Source organism: Puma concolor, chromosome B1, assembly GCF_028749965.1.
Source record: "Puma concolor isolate L17-30 chromosome B1, mPumCon1.1.hap2, whole genome shotgun sequence".
Taxonomy (NCBI): domain Eukaryota; kingdom Metazoa; phylum Chordata; class Mammalia; order Carnivora; family Felidae; genus Puma; species Puma concolor.
In genome coordinates this window covers 196235387-196249542 of record NC_141670.1, presented here as the reverse complement: position 1 = coordinate 196249542, position 14156 = coordinate 196235387, and the positions used below count along the sequence as shown (strand labels likewise).

At 42.3% G+C, this 14156-nt stretch overlaps 1 protein-coding gene across 7 annotated transcripts in view; it reads left to right on the top strand.

Moving 5' to 3' along the window:
• Nucleotides 1-14156, top strand: part of CC2D2A (coiled-coil and C2 domain containing 2A) — a 145239-nt gene that overhangs the window by 36518 nt on the left and 94565 nt on the right. For all 7 annotated transcript variants that reach the window (XM_086705416.1, XM_086705413.1, XM_086705414.1 and 4 more), the window contains 3 exons: nt 2485-2586; nt 3633-3806; nt 12996-13158. In XM_086705416.1, coding sequence (XP_086561542.1) covers nt 2485-2586; nt 3633-3806; nt 12996-13158 — 439 coding nt within the window. The remainder of the gene's footprint in view (nt 1-2484; nt 2587-3632; nt 3807-12995; nt 13159-14156) is intronic.

The window sequence follows — 14156 nt, the reverse complement described above, 5'->3', positions numbered from 1 at the left end:
CCATGAGCTGTAGAAGGTGGCAGATTCTGAGGCAGACAGGGGCAGAAAGGCATCTTCAACAGCACATGAGAAAGGCTTAGCCCCATTTCGGGAGAGGATCAGACTTGACAGAGCTTTGGAAATCCCCCCTGACCAAGCCCTGGAATCGGCTCTTTATTCTACCCTAATATTTTAAAATCATTTGTCCTTACACTGAATAACATTCATCTGCTTCTTTCCTCATCAAAACAACATTTCAAATTCTGGAATTTACCAAGACCAACAACTCCATACTTTGCATTGCACCGTGGGATTTACTCTCCAGTGCAGCTTCAACTTTTATATGGTTGAGTTGGTACATAACTATTGAATCTAACCTAATACTGCAAAATGAGAAAACAAAGGAAAAACGTAGAATTTTACACAAGTGGGAATGGCATATATTCTCTTGATACTATGGTAAATTATACCCAACTGATATCTCGTTGTTTTTTTAAAGCTTTTTATTTTTTTAATTATTATTATTTTTTTTTAATTTTTTTTTAATGTTTATTTATTTTTGAGACAGAGAGAGAGAGGCAGAGAGAGAGGGAGACACAGAATCTGAAACAGGCTCCAGGCTCTGAGCTGTCAGCACAGATCCCGACGCGGGGCTCGAACTCACGGACCGTGAGATCATGACCTGAGCCGAAGCCGGACGCTTAACTGACCAAGCCACCCAGGCGCCCCTTTTTAATTATTTTTTTAATGTTTATTTATTTTGGGGAGAGGCAGAGACAGAAGGAGACACAGAATCCAAAGCAGGCTCCAGGCTCTGCGCTGTCAGCACAGAGGCCAACACGGGGCTCGAACCCACGAACAGCGAGATCATGGCCTGAGCCAAAGTCAGACGCTCAACCAACTGAGCCCCAACCCAGGTGCCCCGACCGACACCTCGTTTTTATTCTGGTCATGCTGGACATCTAGCTGTACCTGGGTGAAATTTCATAGCACCCTGTTTTATTGCACTCAAGGATCTCAAGCTCTCGTCACTGGCCTGTGGAGATCCGCCCAGCCATTCTGAGACTTTCACAAAACTGGAAGGGCCAGGAGCCTGGGGCAACTCTTGCACACTGGGAACAGAAGCCATGAGACAAGGATCCACTCTTCCATGTCCTAGGCAGGCAATTCTGAGAAGCACTGTCCTCAGCGGGGCTCCAGTGGGATAGAGCCCTGGTCACCACCGCATTAGCCAGCTCAGTAACATTCGCCAGAATTGGCTTTTCCTCCTGTTTCATTCTCCCCAGTTCCCAACTCCTGTTCTTTGGTACCACTTTTCAAAATAAGCCACAAAAATCAGGCACAAAAGACCCTTGCATCAGGCTCTAATTTCTGGCAGACTAAAATAAAACTTTTATAGCCACATGATGTGCATACAAGCTAGGAAGATAAAAGACACGTAAGAAGAAAATTAAGAATGTGACACTAAGACCCACCGTTATTGAGCCGTAACTAGGGGCATATTTTAGGTGCATGGCCTTATTTGATGCTCAAAGCAGGTGGCCTAAGCTGTTAAGTGATGGAGTTGGGATTCAGGGCTAGGCAGTCAGACTCCAGAGTCCATGGTTTGATTACTAAGCTATACAAAGCAGCACCTGATGTGCCTCAGACAATAAGATTCTGGAAAAGAGTAGTCTGAGAAAGGAAGTAGCTTTGCATGGTCTGGAAAAACAGGCAGGACTTGAGAAGCATAGGTGGAGGGGCCCCAGTATGGGTGTACTATATTCCACTCGCCCTAACTAAAGTCATTCCATGCTGTGACACAAGTCCCAGCACAGATAATAATCAGCAGGTAGAATAAGTGTGTCCCTTCTTACTATGAATATCTACATATGCTACTAGAATGGCTTAGAGTCGCTCCAAAGGAAGGGTTGGCATTTGGATTGTGCTGGGTGGGAAAGAAGGAATCCTCAGGTTCTAGGAGGAGTGGATTAGAAGCAGAAATGAGGACAAAGTGAGGACAGCCCCTGGTGGATTGGCCTGATCAGAGGACAAAGGGAGCCCCCATAATGAGAATTAGCACATTGAGCTATCAGAGACAGAACTCGTTTCCTGCGGGAAGGACCCCTCCAGGGGTTTGCAAGGACAGGCCTCGTGTCCTGGAGGCTGTTGGTCAGATACAGTCACTTTCAGACATTATTGATGCTTTCCTTCATAGACTGTTTGGAAATGGTCCTCTATGAACTACGTTATCTATTGATCTGCAGAAGAAATAGCATTTGTCATGTTAGGGCCTAGTGAGTATAAAACTCTATCTTTGTTGAGTCTTGAGAGTGACAGAAGTAAGAAAATATTCAGCAACCTTAACCTTCAAATATATTTGATATTTGCAAGCATTTCATACCTTGGGAATGGTGGTCTACACCAATGGTCTGAGGTTTCCCCTTTGAGAGTTCATGTTTATTTTAGAACATGTTTAGTTTCTTGATTTAAGTGTTCTGTCTATCCTATTTTCCACTCCTATAGCCAGGGGAGGAGGCACAAAAGACTCAACAAGAAGATGATTCCCAGAGTCGCTCGAGAGTAAAGTTCCGTGATTCTGTACGAAAAATCAAGACTAAACCCCCGGTGAGAAAGCCTGTCTTTTTAAATCATGCCTGCTTTAAATCATGTGTTTTGTCGGTCTGTTTGTATTTTTCAAATATATCCAATGAGAGATGCCCATATATATAGCCCGACTCTTATTGCCGTGGAGTATGCAAGAGAAAAGCATGAGAACTGATTCTTACTTTTAAAATGCTTAAAAATCTAGGGGCGCTTGGGGGGCTCAGTCAGTGAAGCATCTGACTCCTGATCTTGGCTCAGGCCATGATCTCACAGTTCGTGAGTTCAAGCCCCAAATCGGGCTCTGTGCTGACACCGCAGAGCTGGCGTGGGATTTCTCTCTCTCTCTCTCTCTCTCCCTCTCTCTGCCCCTCCCCTGCTCACATGCATTCTCCCTCTCTCTCTCTCAAAAACAAATAAACTGTAAAAAATAATAAATAAATAAGTAAGTAAATAAATAAATAAATAAATAAATAAATAAATGCTTGAATCTAGCAGGAGAGATTAGAATACTGCCTGACTGGATGAAGAGGAGTACAGGGCAGGGCAGGAAATGTTAGCAGGAAGGTTATTTGTTCAGCTCTGCAGTTGTACCAGCTTTCATTATGGGGAAAAAAGGGGGTAGGAACTCAGGAGGAATCAAAACCGAAAAAGCACATTAAAAAAAAAAAAAAGTTAACAAACCCCTGAATTGCTCCTAATTAAACAAAACTATCTCAACAGTGGCCTATAAAATAGTGAATCTACTTTTTTCTTTTTTTTTTTTTTTTTGGCATCTTAATCATCTTTTCAAAAGCTTTTACTGCTGTAAATAAGATATTGATATGCTTATTAGAATGTTCGCTAGTTTATTAAAGAAAAGTAACTCGTGAAAGTATTAGAGGAAGCCACCAACTGCCTGCTGCACTTGTTAAAGTTTGTGATGGGTCATCTTGGACCTTCGACAAAGGTAACACGTTTGGGATGCCTCCAATGTGCCCGGTACCATTAGCATCAAGCCGAGGTGAACCGTCCGGCACTCACCTCGGCTTACGCAATCTGAAGTTCTATTACTCGCTGTTTCTCCGTAGGTCCCACCTGGCTTCCCTTCTGCCGAAGAAGCCTATAACTTCTTCACTTTCAACTTTGATCCTGAACCGGAGGAATCAGAGGAAAAACCAAAAGCAAAAAATAGAGATGGAACTACCCAAGAGGAGGAGGAAGGAGAGGAAGAAGAGCCACCTGTGCAGGGAATCCACAAAACGGTATTTAATATTACGACGGTTATGAGGAGAGGGATGATGATGATGTTACTGACCACAATGGTGACACTGGTGATGGTGATGACATCTTCGCCAGGGAGTGGCTGAGGACAGACTTGTCACCACCACGCAGCTCATCCATGTCTTCATTGAAAGCAATGGGGATACGACATTGCCGTTACTTTCTGGAGCTGCTGATTTTACCCCACGGTTTGGGTAATAAGGACCTTGATTAAATCTGTCCATTTCTCTCTGGTGGAAAAAGAGAAAAGCCCAACCATGTGGCTTGCAGGTTCTTGTTACTAGATCCACACGGTGTTAGTATTCATTTCATATGCAAATTGTTCACCTCTCCAAGGCATATGACGCCTGCTCTCTCTTCCCACAACCTTACAGGTGATCAGTTTTTTGTGCCCCATTCCACACCCGAGCTACAACTCAGATTCTGTCATCGTGGGAGGTATATGTGAGGCGAAAGAAAACACACCATTAAAAAAAAAAATGGACAAAGGACTTGAATAGACATCTCTCCAAAGAAGATCTACAGATGGGCAATAAGTACATGAAAATATGTCTAACGTCACTAATCATTAGAGAACTGCAAATCTAAACCACAACGAGATACCATTTTACACAAATTAGAATGGCTATTATTTTTAAAAAATGAAAAGAACAAGTGTGGAGAAGGATGTTAAGAAACTAGACCCTTGTGCATTGCTGATGGTGACGTGAAATGGAGCAGCTGCTGTGAAAACAGCCTGGTTATTCCTCAAAAATTTAAACATGGAATTATTATGGTCCCACAGTTCCACTTCTGGGTTTAGACCCAAAAGAATAGGAAGCAGGCACTCAAACAGATACTTGGACACTTATGCTGATAGAAGCATTGTTCACAATAGCCAAAAGGTGAAGGCAACCCAAGTGTCCATCAACAGATGAATGGATGAACAAACTGTGGTGTAGACATACGATGGAAAAGTCTTCAGCATTAAAAGGGAAAGAAATTTAGGGTACCTGGTTGGCTCAGTCAGTAGAATGTGTGACTCTTGATCTCACAGTCGTGAGTTTGAGCATGATGTTGGACATAAGAAAGGAAGGAAGGAAGGAAGGAAGGAAGGAAGGAAGGAAGGACAGAAAGAAAAGGGAGGGAGGGAAGAAGGAAGGAAGGAAGCAGGGAAGGAAGGAAGGAAGGAAGGAAGGAAGGAAGGAAGGAAGGAAGGAAGGAAGAAAAGGGAGAAAGAAAGAAAGAAAGAAAGAAAGAAAGAAAGAAAGAAAGAAAGAAAGAAAGAGGAAGGAAGGAAGGAAGGAAGGAAGGAAGGAAGGAAGGAAGGAAGGAAGGAAGGAAGGAAAAGATTTGGAGGCACCTGGGTGGTTTAGTGATTTAAGTGTTTGACTTCTGCCCAGGTCATGATCTCACAGTTCATGAGTTCGAGCCCCGCGTTGGGCTCTGTGCTAACAAAGCAGAGTCTGCTTCAGATCTTCTGTCTCCCTCTCTCTCTGCTCCTCCCTGCCCCCTCTCATAAATAAACAAACATTCAAAAAAAAGATTTAGTTTTTTAACAAAAAGATTTGGATATGCCAATTATATCTCAATAAAACTAAAAAAATTTTTTTTAATATGAAATTTATTGCTAAATTGGTTTCCATACAACACCCAGTGCTAATCCCAACAAGTGCCCTCCTCAATACCCCTCACCCACCCTCCCGTCCCTCCCATCCCCCATCAACCCTCAGTTTGTTCTCAGTTTTTAAGAGTCTCTTATTGTTTGGCTCACTCCCTCTCTAACCTCTTTTTTTCTTTTCCTTCCCCTCCCTCATGGTCTTCTGTTAAGTTTCTCAGGATCCACATAAGACAGAAAACGTATCTGTCTTTCTCTGTATGACTTATTTCACTTAGCATAACACTCTCCAGTTCCATCCACGTTGCTACAAAGGGCCATATTTCATTCTTTCTCATTGCCACGTAGTATTCCATTGTGTATATAAACCACAATTTCTTTATCCATTCATCAGCTGATGGACATTTAGGCTCTTTCCATAATTTGGCTATTGTTGAAAGTGCTGCTATAAACATTGGGGTATAAGTGCCCCTATGCATCAGCACTCCTGTATCCCTTGGGTAAATTCCTAGCAGTGCTATTGCTGGGTCATAGGGTAGATCTATTTTTAATTTTTTGAGGCACCTCCACACTGTTTTCCAGAGTGGCTGCACCAATTTGCATTCCCACCAACAGTGCAAGAGGGTTCCCGTTTCTCCACATCCTCTCCAGCATCTATAGTCTCCTGATTTGTTCATTTTAGCCATCTGACTGGCATGAGGTGATATCTCACTGTGGTTTTGATTTGTATTTCCCTGATGAGGAGCGACGTTGAGCATCTTTTCATGTGCCTGTTGGCCATCTGGATGTCTTCTTTGGGCAAGCGTCTATTCATGTTTTCTGCCCGTTTCTTCACTGGATTATTTGTTTTTCAGTTGTGGAGTTTGGTGAGCTCTTTATAGATTTTGGATACTAGCCCTTTGTCTGATATGTCATTTGCAAATATCTTTTCCCATTCCGTTGGTTGCCTTTTAGTTTTGTTTTAAAAAGGAAATTCTAGTTTTAAAAAGGAAATCCTAATAGATACAGAAAAAAACATTTGACAAAATTCCATTTTTTTGGGTGGGGAGGGGAGACATTATAAAGCCTTTTTAATAAGTAAATACATACATACATACATAAAAAGTTTTAAAAAGGAAATCCTAGGGGCGCCTGGGTGGCTCGGTCAGTTAAGCATCCGACTTCGGCTCAGGTCATGATCTCACGGTCCATGAGTTCCAGCCCCGCGTCAGGCTCTGTGCTGACAGCTCAGAGCCTGGAGCCTGTTTCAGATTCTGTGTTTCCCTCTCTCTCTGCCCCTCCCCTGTTCATGCTCTGTCTCTCTCTGTCTCAAAAATAAATAAACGTTAAAAAAAAATTTAAAAATAAATAAATAAATAAATAAAAAGGAAATCCTAACAGATACAAGAAAAACATTTGACAAAATTCCTTTGGGGTGGGGGGACATTCTAAAACCTTTATTTAGCATCAGGTAGATTATTTCATTATAACACTTGTTAACTTCAAGACAGCAATTAAAATAATTTAGTGGCAGCTATCTAAAGCCCCTTGGAGCAAGACGTCTGCCTACCGTTGGGTGGAAAAGTACCGTAAGATTAACATCCTCCAATAAAGCAGCAAAGCCATACAGTAAGTCTCCATACACATTTTAAGTATATGGGTGCCTTGCAGACTTGAAATGCACATATAGTTTGGTACTTATATCTGATACATGAGTGCAACTTAATGTCTCTGGTGGTATTTGCTGCAAAAGTTGAAGCGTTTAGAAATGTTTGTCGTTATGTAATGATGGTGATTAGAATCTATTTCTAGGGCATTTTGATGAATTGCTACATTGCATACAAATTTTTAATTCAAACACCTTTTAATTCTAAGGACTTTGATTACAGAAAATTGTAAGAGTAAATTTAGAGCACGAAGGTACCTTTTCCAGTTGAATTCTTTGGAATTTCCAAATCAGGAGCACCTATTCTGATTATTCTGGTGTGTTTTTTTTTGTTTTTGTTTTTGTTTCTTTTTGAAAGTGGGAAGGAGTAAAATTGAGAGGATTAGTATGAAGGAAAGCTGTCTTTTTTTTTTTTTTTTGGAGGGAAATAGTTTTTATTTAGAATAATTTTATATTTCCAAAAGAATTACGGAAATGTTACTCAGTTTCCATACACCCTTCACCCAGCTTCCCCAAATATAAACAAATTACTGCCATAAACTATTAAAACCAGGAGATTAATATTGATAAAAATACCTTAATCTACAAACCTGATTCAAATTTTCACAATTGTCTTTTTGTGGTCCAGGATCCTATGTTGCTTTGAGGCTTCATATCTCCTTGGTCTCCACCCATCTGGGAAAGTTCCTCAGTCTGTCTTTATCCTTCTTGATGTTGACAAGTTTCAAGAATACTAGCTAGTTATTTTAAATAAGTCTCTCAACTTGAGTTTGTCTGGTATTTTCTCATGATTTAGACTCAAATTACACGTTAAGAAAAATATTTATTTATTTATTTATTTATTTATTTATTTATTATTTTATTTACTTTTATTTTTTAGATTTACATCCAAATTAGTTAGCATATAGTGCAACAATGATTTCAGGAGTAGATTGCTTACTACCCCTTACCATTTAGCCCATCCCCCCTCCCACAACCCCTCCAGTAACCCTTAGTTTGTTCTCCATATTTATGAATCTTTTCTGTTTTGTCCCCCTCCCTGTTTTTATATTATTTTTGTTTCCCTTCCCTTATGTTCATCTGCTTTGTCTCTTAAAGTCCTCATATAATTTTTGTCTTTCTCTGACTAATTTCACTTAGCATAATACCCTCCAGTTCCATCCACGTAGTTGCAAATGGCAAGATTTCATTCTTATTGATTGCTGAGTTATACTCCGTTGTATATATATACCACATCTTCTTTATCCATTCATCCATCGATGGACATTTGGGCTCTAGGAAAGCTGTCTTTTTAACATAGTCTTTGCAAAATGGCATAATCCTCTCCACATTTGAATGCATAAACATTGTATAGAAGAGGTCTAAACACTTCAAAGTTACATCTGAAAAACAGTCATGATAAAAACTCATAAATTAGGCATAGAAAGAATGTACCTCAATGTAATAAAGGCCATCTATGACAAGCCCACAGCTAACATCATACTCAATGGTGAAAAGTTGAAAGCTTTTCTTCTAAGATCAGGAGCAGGATGATGCTGCCCACTCTTACCTTTCCTATGCAACATAGTACTAGAAGGCTAGCTAGAGCCATCAGGCAAGAAAAAGAAATAAAAAGTTTCCAACTTGGAAAAAAAAAGTAAAATTGTCCCTACTTGCAGATGCTATGATTTTTTTTCTTAATTTTTTTTTAATGTTTATTTATTTTTGAAGAAAAGAGAGATAGAGCATGAGCAGGGGAGGGGCAGAGAGAGAGAGGGAGACACAGAATCCGAAATGGGCTCCAGGCTCTGAGCTGTCAGCACAAAGACCAATGTGGGGCTTGAACTCATGAACCGCAAGATCATGACCTGAACTGAAGTTGGAAGCTTAACCGACTGAGCCACCCAGGCGCCCTACAGACGTAATCCTGATGACTCAACCAAAAAATTGGTAGACCTAATCAATGAATTTAGTGAAGTTGCAACATACAAAGTTAACATACAAAAATCAGTAGTGTTTCTTTACAGTAGCCATAAGTTTCCTGAAAAAGAAGTAAAGAAATTGATCCCATTTACAATAGTATCAAGAACACTAAAATACTTAGGAATAAATTTAACTAAGCAAGTGAAAGACCTGTACTCTGAAAAGTATGACAGTGATGAAAGGAATCAAAGATACAAACAAATGTAAAGCTATCACATGTTCATGGATTGAGAGAGTCAATATTATTAAAATGTGACTACTACCAAAAGCCATCTGTAGATTCGATACAATCTCTATAAAGGTTTCAATGACACTTGCTACAGAAGTAGAAAAAAAGACTCCTATAATTTATGTGGAACCACAAAAGATGCAAAAAGCCAAAGTAATCCTGAGAAAGAAGAACAAAACAGGAGGCATCACTCTTTGATTTCAAGCCATATTATAAAGCTTATAGTCATCAAAACAGCATGGTACTCCATTAAAAACAGACAAATAGGTCAATGGAACAGAATGGACAGTACAGAAATAAACCCAAGCATATATGGTCAACTAATATTTGACAAGGGAGGGACGCCTGGGTGGCTCAGTCTGTTGAGCATCAGACTTTGAGTCAGGTCATGATCTCACGGTTTGTGGGATCGAGCCCCATGTCAGGCTGTGTGCTGACAGCTCGAAGCCTGGAGCCTGCTTTGGATTCTGTGTCTCCCTCTTTCTCTCCCTTCCCCCACTCATGCTGTCTTTCTCTCTCTCAAAAATAAACAAACATTCAAAACAAATTTTTTTTAATTTGACAAGGTAGCCAAGAATACTCAGTGAAGAAAAGACAGTCTCTTCAATAAATGGTGCTAGGATAATTAGATATTCACATGTAAAAGAATGAAAGTGGACCCATATCTCAAAATGGATTAAAGGCTTAAATGTAAGACCCGAAACCACGAAACTCCTAGGGAAAAAAAAAAAAAAAAATACAAAAAAAGCTCCTTGACATGGGGGCTGGTAGTGAGTTTTTGGAGATGATACCAAAACACAAGCAACAGAATCAAAATGGAATTTTTTACCTAGGCTTACAGAAGCTTGTTCCATACTAATTGGTTTACAAATCAGTGTTCAGCTTGTTCTGACTCTGGATGTCTCTGGAGGTTGCAGACGAGGCCAAGAACGCAATCATTTGGAAGCTTGACTAAGCAGGAGGGTTTGCTCCCAAGGTGGTTTACTCTTCTGCCCAGCGAGAGCTGCTGGCGGGAAGCCTCAGTTCAGAGGCTCCCCACAAAGCTGCTTGAGTGTCCTCATGACACGACAGCGGATTTCCCCCAAAGCATGTATCCAGGAGGAAACAAGGAGGAAGCCACGGTGCCCTTTCCTGACCTAGAGCCAGAAGCTACATACCTATACTCGTAATCCTGCTCTTGGAAGGAAGTCATTGAGTGCAGCGCCCCCAGAACGGGAGGAGAACCAGGGTCCGCTTCTGGAAGGCAGGACTGGCAACAGATTTGTAGGCTTCTGAAATCATGACACTTCTCTCCAAAAGCCACCTCTCCTCTCTTTTGCGTGTTTCTCCCCTGGAAGCGACGTGTTCCTAAAACTGCCCTTTGAAATCGTGTGCAAGGTGAGGCCCCGTCCCCGTACTCCATGCGCGCTCTTGTCTGCTCAGACCCTTCCTCAGTATTTTTATGCTCAAGGTGGATTTAGTCTTTCTGGCAGAGGTTGTGGGTTATTTGTAGCTCTCCTTTTCTGTCTTCTCTGCCGTATTTCTCAGTCTGTCTCTGCTCACCGCGAAGCAGAAGAGGGGCACAAGCGAGAAACGTCACACACTGAAATTAGGGCACTTTTTTCTTTTTTTACTTTTTTGACGATTTTGGAATTCTCTGTCTTCAAGTTGTGCTGAGAGCTTGGTCACCACGTAGATTCACTTCCCCTTCTCACTGTTGTGTATATTTGGGAAGAAATATTAAGAGGCAGGTAACCAGGCAACCACCTGTGCAAATCTCCACGGGAGTTTAAAAGATGTTGCTTAGGGGGCGCCTGGGTGGCTCAGTCAGTTAAGCATGCGACTTCAGCTCAGGTCATGATCTCATGGCTTGTGGATTCAAGCCCCGTGTCGGGCTCTGTGCTGACAGTTGGAACCTGCTTTAGATTCTGTGTCTCCCTCTCTGCCTCTCTGCCCCTCCCCTGCATTATCTTTAAATTATTTATCTTTAAATAAACATTTTTAAAGATATTGTTCATTAATGGGCACCGGGCTTCAATTTAAAAAAAGAAAAGTGGTGGGGGAGAAAGAGAAGAAGGAGAAAAGTAAGGTGGAGAAGGAGAGGAGGAAGAAAGAAAAGGAGAAAAAATTTGGAAACTACGCAAACAAAATTAATATGCTTCAGCGAACATTTGTGATTGCAGACCCAGTACTTAGAATTTTTACGAATTCTAAGTCCGATAATTCTCACAAAACCCTAAGAGGTAAGCTCTGTTAAATATCGCCATCTGATGGGTGAGAAAAAACAAGGATTAGAACAGTAGGTAAGGTCGGGCGTCTGAGTGGCTCAGTCGGTTAAGCTTCACCTCAGGCCATGATCTCATGGTTCATGGGTTCGAGCCCCGCGTGGGGCTCTGTGCTGACAGCCCAGAGCCTGGAGCCTGCTTTGGATTCTGTGTCTCTGTCTTTCCCTGCCCCTCCCCCACTCGTGCTCTGTCTCTCTTTTTTTGTCCCTCTCTCTCTCTAAATAAATAAACATTAAAAAATTTTTTTAAAAAAAGAACGATAGGAAAGCTCCCCAAAGGCAGGCAGGCAATGCAGGGAGCTGGGAGGCAAGACCCAGTAACCTGAGCAGAGTGTGGACACAGCTGTCCATGTCGTGTCCTGGGGTCCGTGCCGGTCGGAAGGTTAACATACTACATAACTTCTGGGCCCAAGTACTTTAAGCAAATGTGGAACAATGCATGCCATCAGAGGAGGCCAGAATTGTTGAGATTTCAGTAGCTTTGCCCAGCACACGTCTTCTGTCTTCAGCCCATTCTGATTTTGACATTTCCCAAGTACGTGGAGTAGTGAAAGACAAAAAACCCACCTGTTAAATATGAAAGGCCAGACAGCTTTGGGCCTTCGTTTAAAAAAAAAAGATAAACAGGGCGCCTGGGTGGCTCAGTGGATTGAGCGTCCGACCTCAGCTCAGGTCATGATCTCACAGTTCTTGGGTTCAAGCCCCACATCAGACTCTGTGCTGTCAGTGCAGAGCCTGCTTCAGATCCTCTGTTCCCCTCTCTCTGCCTCTCCCCAACTCACGCGTGCTGTCTCTCTCTCTCTCTCAAAAATAAATTAACATTTAAAAAACAAATTTAAAAAAAGGTACACAAAAAATTTTTTTAATTTAAAAAAGATAAACGGGGGTGCCTGGGTGGCTCAGTCGGTTGAGCATCCGACTTCGGGTCAGGTCATGATCTCGCAGTTCATGAGTTCAAGCCCTGTGTCAGACTCTGTGCTGACAGCTCAGAGCCTGGAGCCTACTTCCAATTCTGTGTCTTCCTCCCTCTCTGCTCCTCCCCCTTGCTTGTGCTCGTTGTCTCCCTCGCTCTCTGTCTCTCAAAAATAAATAAATAGACATTTAAAAAGATAAACAAAAGGATGGGGCCCCTGAGTGGCTCCGTCGTTTAGGCGGCTGACTTTGGCTCAGGTCATGATCTCACGGTTGGTGAGTTCGAGCCCTGCATCGGGCTCTGTGCTGACAACTTGGAGCCTAGACCCTGCTTTGGAATCTGTGACTCCCCCTCCCTCTCTGTCCCCTCCCCAGCTCATTCTCTGTCTCTGTCTCTCAAAAAATAAATAAACATTAAAAAAAATTTTTTTTAAAGATAAACAAAAGGAAAAGGTAACTTTATTATAAGATACATTGTTTGATGAGTTTAATGTCGTTATTATTTTTCTAAGTAAACTAGTAATCTTAGCGGATCTTTTTCCATCTGTTTAATCTGCTGCAGGATGAACAATTGCTGATTAGTGCTACAGAGGCCGAGGCTTTTCTGTGGGGCTTAGATCACGCAGCTGCGGATTTTGTGGCAGTCAGACCTGCAGATTATGAAAGCGCCCACGTCCGACTACAGATGGAAAAAGAACTCCTGTTCGTGCCCAGCAGGCTGACAGGTACCTGTTTTGCCTTCTTGCTCAGTGTGGGCATCTTCGTTTTCCTTCAGATGAAATATGGCTGGTGTCCGAGGACACCCAATTTCTAATCTGAGTTAGTAATCAAGAAATACCTTTTGGGGCCCCTGGATGGCTCGGTCAGTTAAGCATCCGACTCTGGGTTTTGGCTCAGGTCATGATCTCACAGTTTCGTAGCTTGGAGCCCCACATTGGGCTCCAAGCTGACAGCAGAGAGCCTGCCTGGGATTCTCTGTCTCCCTCTCTCTCTCCCTCTCTCTCCCTCTCTGCCCCTCCCCCACTTGCACTATCTCTGTCTCTCTCAAAATAAAAAAATAAACTTTAAAAACAAAAAGAAGAAATGCCTTCAGGTGAAACTAAAATAAAGAACATGAGAAAATGCCCATTGAACAAACACTCACTGATAGACCAGCAAAAGAAATACCAGGATGTTGTGGGGGTCCCCGCATCAAATCAGCAACCTGTGCTGGGGACGGAGAACATGTGAGACTCCGAGATTCTGAGATTCGGGCTGTGAGAAGGAAACTCTCTCTGCTTCATCCTCTACCCACTCAAACTTTCTTTTTTTTTTTTTTTTAATTTTTTTTTTCAACGTTTTTTATTTATTTTTGGGACAGAGAGAGACAGAGCATGAACGGGGGAGGGGCAGAGAGAGAGGGAGACACAGAATCGGAAACAGGCTCCAGGCTCCGAGCCATCAGCCCAGAGCCTGACGCGGGGCTCGAACTCCCGGACCGCGAGATCGTGACCTGGCTGAAGTCAGAGGCTTAACCGACTGCACCACCCAGGCGCCCCAACCCACTCAAACTTTCTAGAACACTTCTGTGACCAGACATGTGTGGGTTTCTTCCCACACCGACCAACTCTCCAACACCAGCCGGATATCCTATAGCTTACTACCTGTCTGGGGCTAACGCAGACCCCACAAATAAGGGCTCGGCCCCACAAGACTCCTGTCTACCTCAGACACCAGCCTCAAG